This window comes from Hibiscus syriacus, unplaced genomic scaffold (genome assembly GCF_006381635.1).
Source record: "Hibiscus syriacus cultivar Baekdansim isolate YM2019G1 unplaced genomic scaffold, ASM638163v2 tig00011079_pilon, whole genome shotgun sequence".
In the NCBI taxonomy this organism is placed as follows: Eukaryota; Viridiplantae; Streptophyta; class Magnoliopsida; order Malvales; family Malvaceae; genus Hibiscus; species Hibiscus syriacus.
Genome location: NW_024062242.1, coordinates 1,035,447 through 1,051,748, shown reverse-complemented (window position 1 = coordinate 1,051,748; position 16,302 = coordinate 1,035,447). Strand labels below are relative to the sequence as shown.

The window sequence follows — 16,302 nt, the reverse complement described above, 5'->3', positions numbered from 1 at the left end:
AAGAGAACAAAAATTTTTTTTATCACTAAGATCATTTAAGGAGTTAATCTTATCTTTAGTGAAATGGTAGATAATTTTGTTGTCCTTTCATGGAAAATAGGGTTCTTGACAATGTGTAATGTACTTTGATTTTCACAATACAATGTAATTGGCTTGCGCTTTTGAACCTGCAACTTCTTAGAGTTTGATCAACCAGTTTAACTTCATATGCGTCTTAAGACATAGCCCTGTGTTCATTTTCTGCTTACGGCGTTACACTAATGATTAGAAGAAATACGAGAAACAGTGTTAGAATTGTAAGAAGTATGAGGAACATGTGTCCAAGTAAATCATGAGAAATACTCTACAATTGTAAGAAAATGTTTGCAACCACTGTGATTTGCACCGGTGACGGATTTGAAAATTTAAGAATATGGTATGAAATTTTAATATATTTATTTTCAAAAATAGAGGATACACAAATTTTCTTTTTTCTTTATTCTTAACATATTAGACTAATCTTTAAAAATTTTCCAAAATAATGAGGATGCCCTCGGTCAAGTAAGAATTTAATGCATTCGCCCCTGATAAGCACCCCAAATGTCTACATGAAGCATCTCAAATAATCCACCACAGCAGTGGTGAGGGTGGGTACACCTTAAAATCTGAATGTTCTTTGAATAAATATTTATTTATATTCTGTGTTCACCTTAAAATTTTATTTGTATCCGTCCTATATAAAAATCCTCTATTGTTAATATATGTGTCAAGTCCTCAAATGTTTCTCAATCCGCTATTACACTACATAAATAACAACTCTTGGTAAAAGAAGATTTAGACATTTTTGCCTTAGGAAAAATCTGAAAAATATTATCTGAATATACCTTTTTTTTATCATTTATTACAGAAATATGACTCATATTAGAAAATGGCAGATGAACAAGCTTACAATACCAAGTTTTAGCATTTATGGTACAAGCAGTAGCTTCTGTAACTGTTTCTTCATCAACACTAGCAGAACAAACTTCGTCAGTAAAATATAGTCCACGAGGTGCCTTACCAATAGTCATGGGAATGCTCATTGAAGGGTGGGTCTTGTATGAAATATTTGTTAGGCATGAAACTCAAATGACAACCGATGACCGAGTATGCGAAACACCAAGATTGCCACCTTTCCCACCCTTTCTCTGTTGTGTACACATTCCAGAAGACTCAAAAACTATACGGGCAGAAACAAAAATTTACCTTTGTTTTTCTTCTTGTATGATTTAGCATTACTTACATGGATTCAAATATTCAAATCTACAACATCTATCCATATAAGTAATACAGGTTTAAATATATTATCTATATCTATTCTAAATTAATAATATTAACATCTTTAAGAGAAAATTCTGAGTAGATGAAATTTCGATGTAGCTTCAGAGTTCTTTTTAGAAAAACAAAAAGGGTAAATTATTGGATTAGTACTTAAACTATTAGTTTTGATATGTTTTAGTACCTAAACTTTTAATTTTTTCAAAACCATACATAACATTTAGTTTTTTGTTTCATTTTAATACACTATCGTAAAAACTTAAAGCTTTTAATATCTAAACTATTAGTTTTGGCCCGTTTTAATATCTAAACTTCTATTTTTTTCAAAACTTAAGTATAATTTAAGTATTGAACGTGTTTTGGTACCTAAACTTTCAATTTTTTCAACACTTAAGTTTTGGTACTTTAAAAAAACAAAAACTAAACTTTAGAAATGTTTTTGAAAAAAAATAAAAGTTTAGATATTAAAATAAATCAAAACTGATAGTTTAGATATTAAAATCGTAATTTATCTAAATAGAAAAGTCAGTGCGACTCAGAGCAACCATTCATTTCTCTTTCATGGAAAATTCTAACAAAAGCTAATGTTTTTTTTGTGTGTGTGTGTTTTGGTCAATCGGAATAGTCCAATTTATTTACATTTTAACCCTTGAAAGAATGCATAATTTTCCAAATTTTTATATATTTTTTCCCCTTCGCAGTTCCTCCCTATTCACAACTTCAAAAAATGCATCATCACCTCCCTTCAATCTCCTCCTCCACTTTCTTGCTCAACTTACTGTTCTTCGCTCAGCTCCCAATATCATATACCCAAAATACTGCAAGTATTAATCAGTGTTATGAAACTTTCCGTTGTGGAAACATACAGAACCTCTTGTTTCCATTTTGGAAGGAAGGTAGCCCTGAAATCTGTCACAATGAAGGCTTTGAGTTGACCAAATGCGAGGAGGAGGACGATGAGCCCGTCATAAAAATCGGTGAGGCTGAATTTCGGTTGGTCTTCGTCGATCAACCCGGTTATAGAATGACAATCGCTAGAGAAGATTTGTGGGAAGGAATTTGTAATCCAACTAGCAAACAGAACATGACTCTGGGAAACCATTTCTTTCGATTCCATCCAACAAATCGAAACCTTACTTTCTTTTACGATTGCAACGAATCAGTAGTACAAAGAGATGGAGTTGGATTTACGTGCACCCAAGGGCTAATTTCTTTCTACGCCGATGATTTAGTTGAGAGAGGTTCTTATGAACGGTTTAGCAGCTCTTGTCGTGGCGGCGCAATCCAAGTTCAGATTAATGACAGCATTTTCGGACGACTAAAAACAGAAGATCCGGAAAATTTTGAATCTGGGAGATGGAGACTGGGATTTGACGTGCAATATGATCTGCCTGAAATTTTCTGTGGGAAATGCAACAGCCACAAAGGTTTATGCGATGACATGACTTCACCTCAATACCCAATCTGCAAAACGCATGGTACGCACAATCTCTTAAAACTCCATTCTTCATCCACATCAAATTGATTGCTAAAATCTGGTGAATTCATTAGACAACCTGTTCTGTGAAATTGTGTTGTGTTTAGTTTTCCGGTCTACAGTAATCAATTCTGTTTTTCATTCGGCTTGCTTTTGGACCATCGTAGGTATAGCAGCAGTAATTTGGATGATAAAATACAAAGTAAAAACTACCCTTTCTAGATTTTCCAATAACAAAAATTTGGTTTACGGCTATACGAACTTCGAGATCACATGCAAAGAGAAGCATCTTACATTTAAAATTTATGACTAAATCGGTGTTCTATTCAACTCATGAATCAACGCATGATTTTAAAAGTAAACGAAGGACGTATTTAAAAATATTAAGGAACAAAATTAAATTATCATTAAAATATAAAATATATGATAAATTAAAATTTTTAAGAGAGATGATCGCTTCTATTCATTCACTGGATCAATTATTAGTTGAATCTAAACAATAATATTTTAGTAGTAAACAATATTTCGTTAAACTTTATAAATTTAATATGTTATCTCCATTATTTATTTTGTTTGTTCAACATTGATTTTTCATTGTATTTCAGTATTCTAAAGTTTTATAAATTTATTTTTTTGGATAAGTAACTTATATTTCATCCAAAAGAAAGCAGCATAACTGCTACAAAGAATACAAAGAACGTACTAGATCAGACCCCAATTAGTGAACAAAAACCTATTTGCATCATCGATCCTATGTATGTAATTCCTATACAACTTGATTTTTACAACCTCTTTAATCCTATACACAATTGTATTAGCAGAACGAGTATATCCTCTAAAGCACCTGTGATTACGCTCCTCCCAAATGTAATAAAGGAAACCAGACCAAGCAAGCTTGAGAATTTGCACCCAGAGGGATTTACCTTTCAAATTCACGACCAACCAGTTAAGACATTCATCCCAGGTTTGCATGTCATAGCAGATCTCACATGAAACTGAAATAGATCTCCAAACTTCCTTAGCAAAGAAACAGCCTGTGAAGAGATGGTCCCGGGATTCCAGATCAGAGCCACACACAGTACAATCAGTTTCCAAAATCAAACCAAAACGAGCCAACCAATCTTTAGTAGGCAATCTGTTGAGGAAGACCATCCACGAGATAAGGGAAAACTTGGGAATATGACCAGGGAACCAAACGATTATGTGCCAGTTAACCTTCTCCCTGCTGACTCTAGTGTTATCCCAAATCCATCTGCCTTTAATTTGGCCCCAGACAGTACCAGGAGGAAACAGTCTCCTTGCCTCATCTCTTAGCCTCAGCAGCTTCTTCATAATCCAACTGAAGTGGCTTTTACAATCAATATCCCAGAAGCTCACATTTGTAAAGCAATACTCATGAAGCCATGCAATCCAAAGAGAACCATTATTAGCTAGAATGTTTTTAATAAGCAACAAGCAACAGGTTTTATTCCAGAGAACAAGGTCCCTGAGCCCTAGGCCCCCTTCTGATTTCAATGAACAGATCTGACTCCAGCCCACACGAGCTCCTCTAGCAGGGGAGTCACAGCCTTTCCAGAAAAAACGCATACAAATCCTCTCTATGTCCATAATAATCCCTTTAGGGAGGATGAGTTGTCTGCTCCAGTAGTTAAAGATACTGAAAAGAACAGTCTTAACAAGTTGTAATCTTCCGCCAAAGCTAAGTTTCTTAGTGGACCATTGACTAAGCTTGCCTTTAATTCTTTCCAAAAGAGCATCACAATCCTTACTTGTGAGTTTACGAGTAACCAGGGGTACCCCGAGGTACCTAACTGGGAGATGAGCCACCCTAAACCCAGTAGCCAACTGAATCCGATTAAGCAAATTATCATTCAAACCACAAGCATAAAGTTTTATCTTCATTGCATTCAACTTAAGACCAGATAATTCATAAAAACTCTCCAAGGTGCTCAGAACACCCAGAATAGATTCAAGGGAGCCATGACAGAACACTAGTAAGTCATCCGCAAAGCAAAGATGAGTGAGGGAGAGCCTCTTACATTTAGGATGAAATCTGAAAATTCTCTGTCTGGCAGCAGCATTCAAAAAAGAGGACAATACATTCATCACAATGACGAAGAGATAAGGGGATAACAGATCCCCTTGTCTAACACCCCTTGCCCCCTTAAAGAAGCCCACCAAGCTACCATTCAAACAAACAGAGTACATAGGGGTAGAAATACAAACTTTGATCCAATTGCAGAACGCAGAGGGAACCCCCATGGCCTCAAGAACAGAATACAGAAAGGACCAACTGACAGAATCAAAAGCCTTCTGCAAGTCAATCTTGATTGCACATATAGGAGAAAGACTCTTCCTAGAGTATCCTTTCACTACCTCCTGAGCTAAGAGAGTATTATCAACTATATTCCTTCCTTTGACAAAGGCAGACTGATTATGGGAAATCATACCAGAGAAGTAAGGAGTAAGCCTATTAACAAGTATTCTAGTGATGGTTTTATAGACCACTGAACAACTAGAGATAGGCCTAAATTCCTTAGCCAAACATGCATTTAAGGACTTAGGGACCAGAACTAATGCAGTGGTATTAAATGCAGGCAGCAAACAAGAAGTTTGGAAGAAGTACCTTACAACAGCAATGAAATCACTACCAACAATGTCCCAGGCAGCTTTGAAGAAGCCAGCAATGAACCTATCAGGACCAGGGCTTTTGTCCTTTCACTGCCTAAACAGGGCTTCTTTGATCTCAACATCACTTACCTCCTTGATTAGATATGTAGCAACATCCTCAGGTAAAGAATAGTTCAGTAGATTTCTCAGATTACCAGCTGAACAACCTTTAACTAAAGGATCAGGGGAGCCAATGAGGTTAGTAAAGTAGCCCACTAACTCAGCAGCCATTCCTTCAAAGGAGTCATAGGTCTGCCCAACCTCATCTTTGATAACTCTAATTGTGTTCTTTTTCTTGTTGGATTGGACTCTCTGGTGGAAGAACTTAGTGTTCAAATCACCATCCTTAAGTCAATGAACTTTGGCTCTCTGTCTGAAGAAATCAGATTCAGCAATCTCCAAGTCAACTAAATCAGCATGGATTCTTCTTTCTTCATCAATGCTTCTCAGATTTGAAAGGGACAGATGACGAATTTGCATTTGGTCCAGTTCATTCCTTTTGGTCCTGACTCTGCCAGAAATATCAGAAAAATATTTCAAGTTGAACTCCTTGAGAAGAGGCTTAAGTCTTCTCATCTTATTAAACAAGCAACACATGGCATATCCGCTACAATAAATCTGCCAAGAAGCCCTGACAGTATCTAAAAATTGAGCATGCCCAATTCAACAGTTAAAAAACTTAAAAGGACGAGGTCTCATGGCCATAGCACCCTTGTGAGTCCACAGAAGTCCAAGACAATGATCAGAAACACCCTGGGCCTTGAATTCCACAAAGGATTCTGGAAAGTCCAGTAGCCATTGATCATTTACCAAAATTCTGTCCAATTTACGGGCTAAGAAGCCATCCTCTTGTTTGTTGGACCAAATGAATGGAGGCCCGAGAAAAGGGTGGTCCATAAGGTCAAGCCCCTCCAAACAGTCTTGAAAATCCTTCATATCAGGGGTGCAATGGACTCCCATGACATCAAAATCAGAGCTCTCCTCAGCCTTGGCAATGATATTGAAGTCTCCCCCAATCAGCCAGGGAGAGGAACCAATAACATTCTCAACAGTATGCAAGTAGTCCCAAAGAGCCCTTCTAGATACACCAAGGTTACTACCATAGACAGCAGTAATAGTTGTGCTATGACCACTAACAGTCCCAATGATAGAGATAGCTTGGTCACAGCAGCTCAGAATAGAAAACAATAAGTGCTTCCTCCAGAAAATCCACAGTCTACCCCCATCAGCATAATTGTAATTCTCCACAAAATTCCAATCACAAGATAGAGCAGCAGTAAAATTAGCATAATTAACCCGTCTAATGCGCATCAACACTATAAGACTCTAACCTCCTCAGCACCTTCAACTGTTTAAGAAGGTTATTTATCCCCCTTACATTCCAAAACTAACAATCATTAAACTGGGATTTGCTGGGCACAGTTGTCAGTGCCTAGATTAACCACTGAACTCTTAGCCTTCTCAAGATGATCCTTCTTCCTCTCTTTTATCTCATTGAGAAGAACAACCACACCCATAGAGGCAACACGAGCTTTCCTAGGAGCATCAGCCACAACCTCTACTTGAGGAGCCAAAATTATCTTTTTTCCTACCCTTTACCTTCTTCTTAAGAGAGTCCTGCAGAGAAGGAAACTCCCCAGGAGGAACAACTCCCTGCAAATGTTGGCTGTCACCCTTATCTGCATCACCATGAGTCAACCCATACACACCAGAATCAACCATCTTCAGAGTCTCAGAGGACAACATAACACCAGAATCTGCAGTAGCATTCTTCATGGTAACCTCTAAATTGGGCTCATCAACCTCCTGCAATGCCTGCATTGTAGTTTCCATGGCTTTACCAACCTGCAGTACCATATTAGTCCCCAAGTCCTTGGAATTGTTAACACTGCCAGTAGGGAGATCTGAGCTAGACGCCTTGGAAGTCCCCTTAGCAGCATCATGAACAACAGCCAAAATATCCTTACTAACAAATTCAGAAGCACTGATGTCTTTCCTTCTCCAAACTTGTATAACATAAGTGTACATTTAAATTTTCGAATATATATATATATATATATATATATATATATAACTTCATTTATTTATTTTTTTTTGTATTTCAGGTGGTGGTTCTAACTTGAGAAGAAGGCTGCTCATCGGTAATAGAATCCCCTGGTTCTACACTGTTTCATTCTTAGACAGTTAATTGATTGCATGATAGTACATATATATTTTTAAAATATTAAAAAATACATAAATTATTAAAAAATTTAGAAAAATTGATTTTTTTTTATAAAAAATATATAAATTTAAGAATAATTTAACAAATGTATCAAGAAAAAAGAAAGAAATTTTAAAACCCTAGGTCCCATGCATTTGTTTGGGAAATTTTTCTAATTCAATGTCAAAGTAGATATTCAAGTATTGTTTCATCAACTGAAAAATTAAACATTAAATTTTTAATACATAATTTTATAAAATTTGAATTTATTTATATGCCTGATCAATTTTCTGCTTATATGACAGGCCTTGTTAGTGGAGCAGGTGGTCTACTGATCAGCTGTATCATCCTTCTCTGCTTTACAAGAAACAAGTTGCGCATTACAATAGCTACCTTTCTTCGGAAATTCACAAACAAAGATCAAGATCTTGAGGCTTTCCTGAGAAACAATGGAACTTTAACTCCTAAAAGATACAGTTATTCACAAGTCAAGAAGATGACGAACTCATTTAAAGAAAAGCTCGGACAAGGAGGTTATGGAAGTGTTTACAAAGGGAAGTTACCCGACAACCATCTTGTTGCTGTCAAAGTGCTTAATACCTCCAAAGGAAACGGTCAAGAGCTCATTAATGAAGTTGCTAGCATCAGTCGAACGTCTCACGTTAATATCGTCACCCTTCTAGGCTTTTGTTTGGAGGGTGGGAAAAGAGCCTTGATTTACGAGTTCATGTCGAATGGATCTTTAGAAAAATTCATCTACGGAAAAAATACTTCAGAGGACGACGACGGTCGGCTCCTGACGGCCAAAGACTTGTATCGAATCGCGGTCGGAATAGCCCGTGGTCTTGAATACTTGCACCTCGGCTGCAACACTCGCATTCTGCATTTCGACATAAAGCCTCATAACATTCTTTTAGACGAAGGGTTCCGTCCGAAGATCTCCGATTTCGGGCTCGCGAAACTATGTCGCGGGACCGATAGTGTTGTGTCGATGATGGAAGCTAGAGGAACGATGGGTTACATTGCTCCGGAAGTGTTTTGTAGGAACATCGGAAGTGTTTCGCATAAATCGGATGTGTACAGCTATGGGATGATGATTCTGGAGATGGCTGGAGGAAGAAAGAACCTGGACGTTGGGGTACATGAGAGCAGTGAGATATATTTTCCACATTGGATTTATCAGCATCTTGAGCAAGGCAATATTGAACCGGAATTGCTTGGTGTTTTGAGTGAAGAAGAAGCAGAAACTGCAAGGAAGATGATAATAGTTGGCTTGTGGTGCATACAAACAAATCCTAAAGATAGGCCTTCCATAAGTAAAGTCAGAGAGATGTTAGAAACCAAAGAAGCCTTGCAAATTCCACCAAAGCCATAATTTTTTATACTTTTGACTAAATAATTATTTTGATTTTTATTCTTATTTAATTGGTACTTTAACTTTAAATAGAAATATTTTTTCTTAAACCGAAACGTTGGATCAAAATACTCTAAAAAAATAAATAAGAATTAAAGTGAATATTTAATCGAACGTTATTAAATAAAATGTGTTGTTATATTTTTCTTTTGAGTCGAGTGTATGAAACTTTTGGCAGCTGTTGTTTTGGGACCTTAGTTGCCCATATGTTTGTTCCCTGGGCTGTTATGCGCTCTATATCCCTTGATTCATTTAGTGAATTTCAATTTTCTCAATGAAAAATAGAGTTAATTTCATAGGAGATCCCAAAATTATGTAATTCATTTTAAATTAATTCTTAAATTTTAAATATTTTATATTAATTCTCAAACTTTGATCTCATTTTAAATTGGTCCTTAAGTTTAAATAAAATTATATATCAATCCTCAATCTTTCATTATCATTTCATTTTGATCATTTCATTTACGTATCATTAATTGTTTTTAAAGGTTATGAGAATGGAATATGAGACAAAAAAAACTAATATACTTTCAGATATTTTAAATATTCTAAATTTCTATAATTTTAGATTTTTTAAGTATTTTCTATTGAAAATTTATTTTCGTCTCCTAAAATTTTGTAACTTTTTCTCACCTTCAAATTTTATAAATTCGCTCCATAACATAAAATATTGTGTTCTTTGCCAGCTGCAATGTAGGAAAACGCTAATAAAACTAAGAAATAAATTCCACTATTATATACTTAGATTGTGACATATGTATACTTTTATATTAGAGATGTAAATTTGAAAGATTATATTAAAATTATGTAAGGTATAAAACTATAAAATTTCAAAAGTTTGAATTTATAATAACAAACAAAAATATAAAATATATTTAATATATATGAAAATTTAAAAATTTGGAGATGCAATTGCAAGTCGCAGTCAACACTTTCAGTCAAACAAACAAATAAAGAATATTAAAAAAGAAAAGAGAATTAGCTCAAAATTTGAAGAATTCATTCAAGACTTATCCACATGATGTTTGCATGCATCCCATTTACCATTCAATGTATATATATATATATCGCCAGGAAATTTAGAAACTTGGTGTTGTAGTGGAACTGCCATTGCTAACCCATTTGATCATCACAGAATCTGGAGAACGAGGCATGGGTCCACTCTTCAACAATCCACCTTCCTCCTCTGCAGGAAACATATCCATTTCTTCGGCGTTTCCTTTCTTGTAATCATCATTCTTTATCACCATCAAAGCCTCCAACACTTGTGCCATTGTCGGCCTCAAGTCTTTCTCGTTTTGCAGGCACCGGAATGCCACCTCCGCCACTCCGGTTATCATTCTCCTAACCTTGTTGTTCGATTCGAACCCGAGGGAAGGATCCACCAGCTCATGCAATGCTCCATTTTGAATCTTGTTGATGGCCATGTTCCGCAAGTTGATCTCGTGACGGTGCCTCGTGATGTCCACGGCCGGTTTCGATGATATTAGCTCGATCAATACGACCCCGAAGCTGAATACGTCGCTCTTGCTAGTAAGCTGGTAGCACTGGTGATATTCGGGGTCAACGTAACCGGGAGTCCCTTGCGGAGCAGTGGAAACATGTGTGACATCGGATGGAAAGAGTCGGGACAGTCCGAAATCGGCGACCTTAACATGAAAATCCTTGTCGAGGAGGATGTTGTTGGTTTTCACATCACGGTGGATGGTATCCGAAGCATGGAGATATGTCAATGCACTTGCAGTCTCTATGGCTATCTCTAGCCGGATGTGCCAAGAGAGTGCCCCAGGTTTGGCAAGTTCACCATGAAGATGGTCTGCAACGGTGCCATTCGATATATATTCGTATACAAGCAAGAGCTCCCGACTGTGCTTCGACGTACTTCCGTAAAGTGAGACGAGATTTTGATGGCGCAACCGAGTTAAGATCTCAACTTCGTTCATGAATTGCTCAACTCTCTTGTAGTTGTGTTCGTACAAGCGTTTAACAGCGACAGCTCGACCGTCTCGAAGTTTGCCTAGTTAAGAAAGACGGAAATGAAAATCGGTAGACTTTTCGACAGACCGATGATTCGAGTATAAAGTTTTTCTTACCATAATATACAGTTCCAAAGCCTCCATCACCAAGCTCCCTATTCGAGTCGAAATTGTTGGTAGCTTCTTCAAGTTCCTTATAGGTGAATACATGGACGAAATCAAAGCTATCACCCTTCTCACCATCGACCACCGATGAGCGGTCCAAAGAGTTCTTGCTGGTAAGGAAATATGATTTGAAGATCCCTTTACCGCGACGACGTTGTAGCCAAAAATAGAAGACGGCACATGAGATTAGTATTCCTCCAGCGGCGGCACAGAAACCTGCATATGTTCACATCGAAACTTCATTTCATTTCCGAAAAAAAAATGCATGAAGCAACCGTCTAAGAATGAGACAGAGGAGGATCAGGGGATCATATTACCGATAAGCAGCTTTGTGTGCAAGCTATAACCGTGATCTGAAATACAAAAGAAGAACAAGAAGTTATATCTTTGTATTAAACTTGCCAATGAAGTTAGGGGCCACTGCCAAGGTAATAGTGTAAATGAAAGATAATTGATAACTTGCCTCTCAAGTACAATCGATTAAGGAAGCTAAAATGAAAACAAAAAATAAAAAAAATGAAGAAGTCATGGAAGGAAGCATTGGTAGAGTTAGAATGTATGCCCTATGCAGTTACCATCGTTGCAGGTCCTAGGATGAGGTCCGTCCGAGCAAAAGCAAACGAATTCATGAGTATAACCAAAACCGCAGCGGCCTCCACTTCTCTTACAGTTGCTGCAACTATGTGCAGTCCAGTTCAAAACGAACCCCAACTTCAAAACGTCGGTATAATTCATTCCTAATAAGCTAACGAAACTAACATCATTGTCGACATACACGGGGGATTCGATCAGAGTCCGGCATGAATCGATCGAATAATTAGTATTCTCCAAAGCTTCTTTGTGGAAAACAGCAAAGGAATGGAATGAAGTATTGCTAGCGCAATTTACTGGATACGTATGGTACGTCGGTTGCCCCTCACAGTAGTATAAAAAGGAAAGATTGACATTATCAGGACTAAGGCTAAACGGAGTTCGATCGAGACTAACATTTTCCCGTGGAGTCGGACAATAACCCTCATGAACTACAGCGTTGACAACAAGCAATGAATTGTTGTTGTAAAATATATCTCTGACGATGTAAGTTTCCTCAGAAATTTTGAGTATAGGATCTTTCCCTTTGCAGGTGATCTCGAAGTTCGGGTAGCCGCAAAACGATTCTTGTTCTTCAAAAATCCAAAAAGGGTAGCTTATATCCGGACCGTTACCACAGCTTCGAGGCATACAAGCTTCGAAGTGCGAGTCGTCGGACAGGGTTCCGGGTGCCATTGCTAAGGTGGTCAAGAAGATGATCATTACATAGGGAAATGATCTGAAATTTATCAGCTTTTGTGGATCCATTTGAGGAGAAAGCAATAAGGGATAGCATGAACTAGAAATGGGAAGAAGAAGAAGTAGTAGTTGAAGGAAATTGTATTCTTCTAGAGTTGACGGTATTTGAACTTTTAATTTATGAATTAATTGTGATCCAACTTTGAAAAGGAAAAAAAAATTAAGGAGAGCACAAAGATATTGTTGTTTAGTGTACAACTTCCCACCTAGATTGACCATACTATATTCATATCAATGGTGTAGCTTTGCCTGATCTCATGCATCCATTTAAGGGAACTCTATGGGCCAATAAACTATGCATTTTATTTCAAATGATTTGGTGCCGCCTACCCTTCTAATTGCTTCAATGGAAGCCAACTTATGCATAAAACCCACCACAAATATATTTAGATTTACATTTAAATTTATATTGTACTTAAAAGTTATTATTTTGGTTAAAATAAGTACTTAAAATATTTTTATTAAAATAGTTATCTAAAAAATACTATGTTTTTTTATTTAAATTCTTAAAATATTTTTAATCAATATCACGTGTCAATTTTATAAATTTTTTTAATTAAAATACCAAAATATACTTAAAGTAATTGAATGAAAAGGATTGTATACTTTAAGTAATTAGTTGAAATATAAGACATATTCATTATATGTCTGCAACGTGATAAACATAATTTGACTATAATGATAATACTAATTTAAAAAGATTTGAATGGACTAAACTGCCCTTTATAGTTGGGTGAGAGGAAATCTCATTTGATATGGAAAAAATGTCTATACCTACCCATTACTAAATGGTGTGGAATTATAAAAACAAAAGGTTTTGGTGGTTGAACAGTAAACGAAAGGATCAGCAAACCTTTCGATTTCCATTCGATGTGGGAAACGATGGGTCTAAAGCATCAGAAACATGTTTCTCAGATTTGTCAACTCAAGTTAAGAAACTTGAACAGTACAGAGAAAAGAAATTTGGGAAATGAAGGCAAAAATGTGAGCAATTGACGGATTCAAAAGTTGGACATTAATGGAAGCTGCTGATTAAACACCAGGAATGGTTTATAAGGTGGCCCCGCCATGGAACTAAACGTCAAAATGATTTGATCATGTTAAGACCAAAAGCTTGTCTGTTATTGGCCATAAAAAAAAGGCAGGTGTAAAAGGAAGAAAAACAGATACCATGAATGGGTTTTCCTCCATGGAAAAGGAAGGAAGATGATGACATCCATTCATGGCGGAAGTTTATGAAACGAGGCCGGTGTATAGTTTTTCTTTATTTTGTTTATTTTATCATCTAAATTCAAAATTCGTGATTGTTACTCCTAATAATATCGTCTACAAGATAATAGGAATAGTTTTAAAGGAAAGTAGAGAGTAGAAATTTCCATGGGATTGAAAGAAAGAGAAAGGATGGCAGGTGGCTGGTGAAAGATACTAGTAGAAAATGTTAGCAGCTTAAGTTTCAATTGTCTAAATATAAACGCTAATTCACCTGCAACAGAGAATTGTTCCAAGACCAAGTCCATATTCAAAGTAGTTGCCCAAATTAACTATTAAAATTAAAAAAAAATCTAAAATTTAATATTCATTTCTACAATTTAATATATTAATAAAGTCTTATTTTGATGGTATTATTGCTACTAGACCTATAATGGTCCAAAAGACAAGCCCAGTAGGCCGAATGAAGAAGAATAAGAGAGAAGATATGTTTTAAAAATGTAAATTTGATTTTAATCTATTAATTATCACTATTAGTATCTGTAATCTATCCACAAACACCTACAACAGCGCGTTGGTTAGAAGATACGTGGTTTGACTCATACCATTTTTGAGTTGTACAATGTAGACCGGAAAATTAAACGAGACAAACACAACACAATTTCACAGAACAGGTTGTCTAATGAATTCACCAGATTTTAGCAATCAATTTGATGTGGATGAAGAATGGAGTTTTTAGAGATTGTGCGTACCATGCGTTTTGCAGATTGGGTATTGAGGTGAAGTCATGTTATCGCATAAACCTTTGTGGCTGTTGCATTTCCCACAGAAAATTTCAGGCAGATCATATTGCACGTCAAATCCCAGTCTCCATCTCCCAGATTCAAAATTTTCCGGATCTTCTGTTTTTAGTCGTCCGAAAATGCTGTCATTAATCTGAACTTGGATTGCGCCGCCACGACAAGAGCTGCTAAACCGTTCATAAGAACCTCTCTCAACTAAATCATCGGCGTAGAAAGAAATTGACCCTTGGGTGCACGTAAATCCAACTCCATCTCTTGGTACTACTGATTCGTTGCAATCGTAAAAGAAAGTAAGGTTTCGATTTGTTGGATGGAATCGAAAGAAATGGTTTCCCAGAGTCATGTTCTGTTTGCTAGTTGGATTACAAATTCCTTCCCACAAATCTTCTCTAGCGATTGTCATTCTATAACCGGGTTGATCGACGAAGACCAACCGAAATTCAGCCTCACCGATTTTTATGACGGGCTCATCGTCCTCCTCCTCGCATTTGGTCAACTCAAAGCCTTCATTGTGACAGATTTCAGGGCTACCTTCCTTCCAAAATGGAAACAAGAGGTTCTGTATGTTTCCACAACGGAAAGTTTCATAACACTGATTAATACTTGCAGTATTTTGGGTATATGATATTGGGAGCTGAGCGAAGAACAGTAAGTTGAGCAAGAAAGTGGAGGAGGAGATTGAAGGGAGGTGATGATGCATTTTTTGAAGTTGTGAATAGGGAGGAACTGCGAAGGGGAAAAAATATATAAAAATTTGGAAAATTATGCATTCTTTCAAGGGTTAAAATGTAAATAAATTGGACTGTCCCATTTGACCAAAAATAAATAAGATAAGAAGATTACGTAGCTTGTTTAGAAATTTCCATGCAAGACAAGCTGACAGGAACAGCTGATAGTTTTTGACTTGTACGATGGTTGGTAGAAAACGTAATGCATTAGAGAAGCTACGTTGAAATTTCATCTCTTCATTCAAATTTCCTAAACCTGTTTCAATTATATTAATTTGATATTTATTGTTCATATTTATTATATAATTTATATTTAATATTCATGATTATTTATTCTCACGCTTGCATTTGAAGTTATAATATAATGAATTTAGCTTAACAAAAGCAAAATAAAAAAAATTAACGATGATCATGCTAATCAATGGAAAACGATTCGATACTTGGGTTGTTTAAATTCTATCTTAACAAGCGTGTTTATTTTAATGATATGTAAGTTATTTATAATTTATAATTTAGGGTTTAAAGTTTGAGATTTATTGTTTAATTTAAATTTTATATTTTAAGAATAGTTGAGTGAAGGCTACATAACTTGCATATCAAATAATAACTTACATTGATAGTCATTTATTAAATTTTAATTACATTTATTGGTTTAACGTGTTATAGAAACGTTATTAGTTGGTGTAAGCGTATTATAATATTTTTATTGTATCATAATTGCAACTAATACACTGATTATTTAACAAAGCAACACTGAGAGGACCATTTGTGGTTGTTTTAATATGTAATTTAGTAAAGAACCATGAAAACTTTTGTTAAGGTTAGGAGTTAAAATTATAGCGTGTACGAATGAAATAAATTGGGTTAGAAGGATCGTCTTCACCTCTATAGAATTCATTCCAAATTAATCGATTAATAAATCGGATATAAGTGATTATAAAAAAACACATCGAGAGTGCTTTGAGTTTTGTTTATTGTTTTTGTTAAAGTTTGACTCGAATTTAAAATGACACACTTTAATTGAGAATTTAT

The 16,302-nt window shown here is 35.9% G+C and overlaps 2 protein-coding genes across 3 annotated transcripts; one reads left to right on the top strand and one right to left on the bottom strand.

Annotated features, from left to right (window-relative positions):
- Window positions 1–2,000: 2,000 nt before the first annotated feature.
- On the top strand, window positions 2,001–9,021 carry LOC120204653 (LEAF RUST 10 DISEASE-RESISTANCE LOCUS RECEPTOR-LIKE PROTEIN KINASE-like 2.4). The gene is made up of 3 exons (XM_039204710.1): window positions 2,001–2,774; window positions 7,549–7,584; window positions 7,952–9,021. Exons 1-3 carry the CDS (start codon window positions 2,024–2,026, stop codon window positions 9,019–9,021), a joined length of 1,857 nt encoding a protein of 618 aa, XP_039060641.1. The 5' UTR covers window positions 2,001–2,023.
- Window positions 9,022–10,038: 1,017 nt separating this feature from the next.
- On the bottom strand, window positions 10,039–15,265 carry LOC120204597 (LEAF RUST 10 DISEASE-RESISTANCE LOCUS RECEPTOR-LIKE PROTEIN KINASE-like 1.2). 2 transcript variants are annotated; one of them, XM_039204661.1, is made up of 4 exons: window positions 14,492–15,265; window positions 11,519–11,554; window positions 11,154–11,417; window positions 10,039–11,077 (listed from the first exon to the last, which is right to left on the bottom strand). In XM_039204661.1, the coding sequence occupies exons 1-4, from the start codon at window positions 15,240–15,242 to the stop codon at window positions 10,140–10,142; spliced, it is 1,989 nt and encodes a 662-aa protein (XP_039060592.1). In that variant the 5' UTR covers window positions 15,243–15,265; the 3' UTR covers window positions 10,039–10,139. The 2 variants fall into 2 exon arrangements, with proteins under 2 accessions (XP_039060592.1, XP_039060591.1); XM_039204660.1 differs by lacking the exon at window positions 14,492–15,265 and adding an exon at window positions 11,777–12,593.
- Between the last annotated feature and the right edge of the window lie 1,037 nt (window positions 15,266–16,302).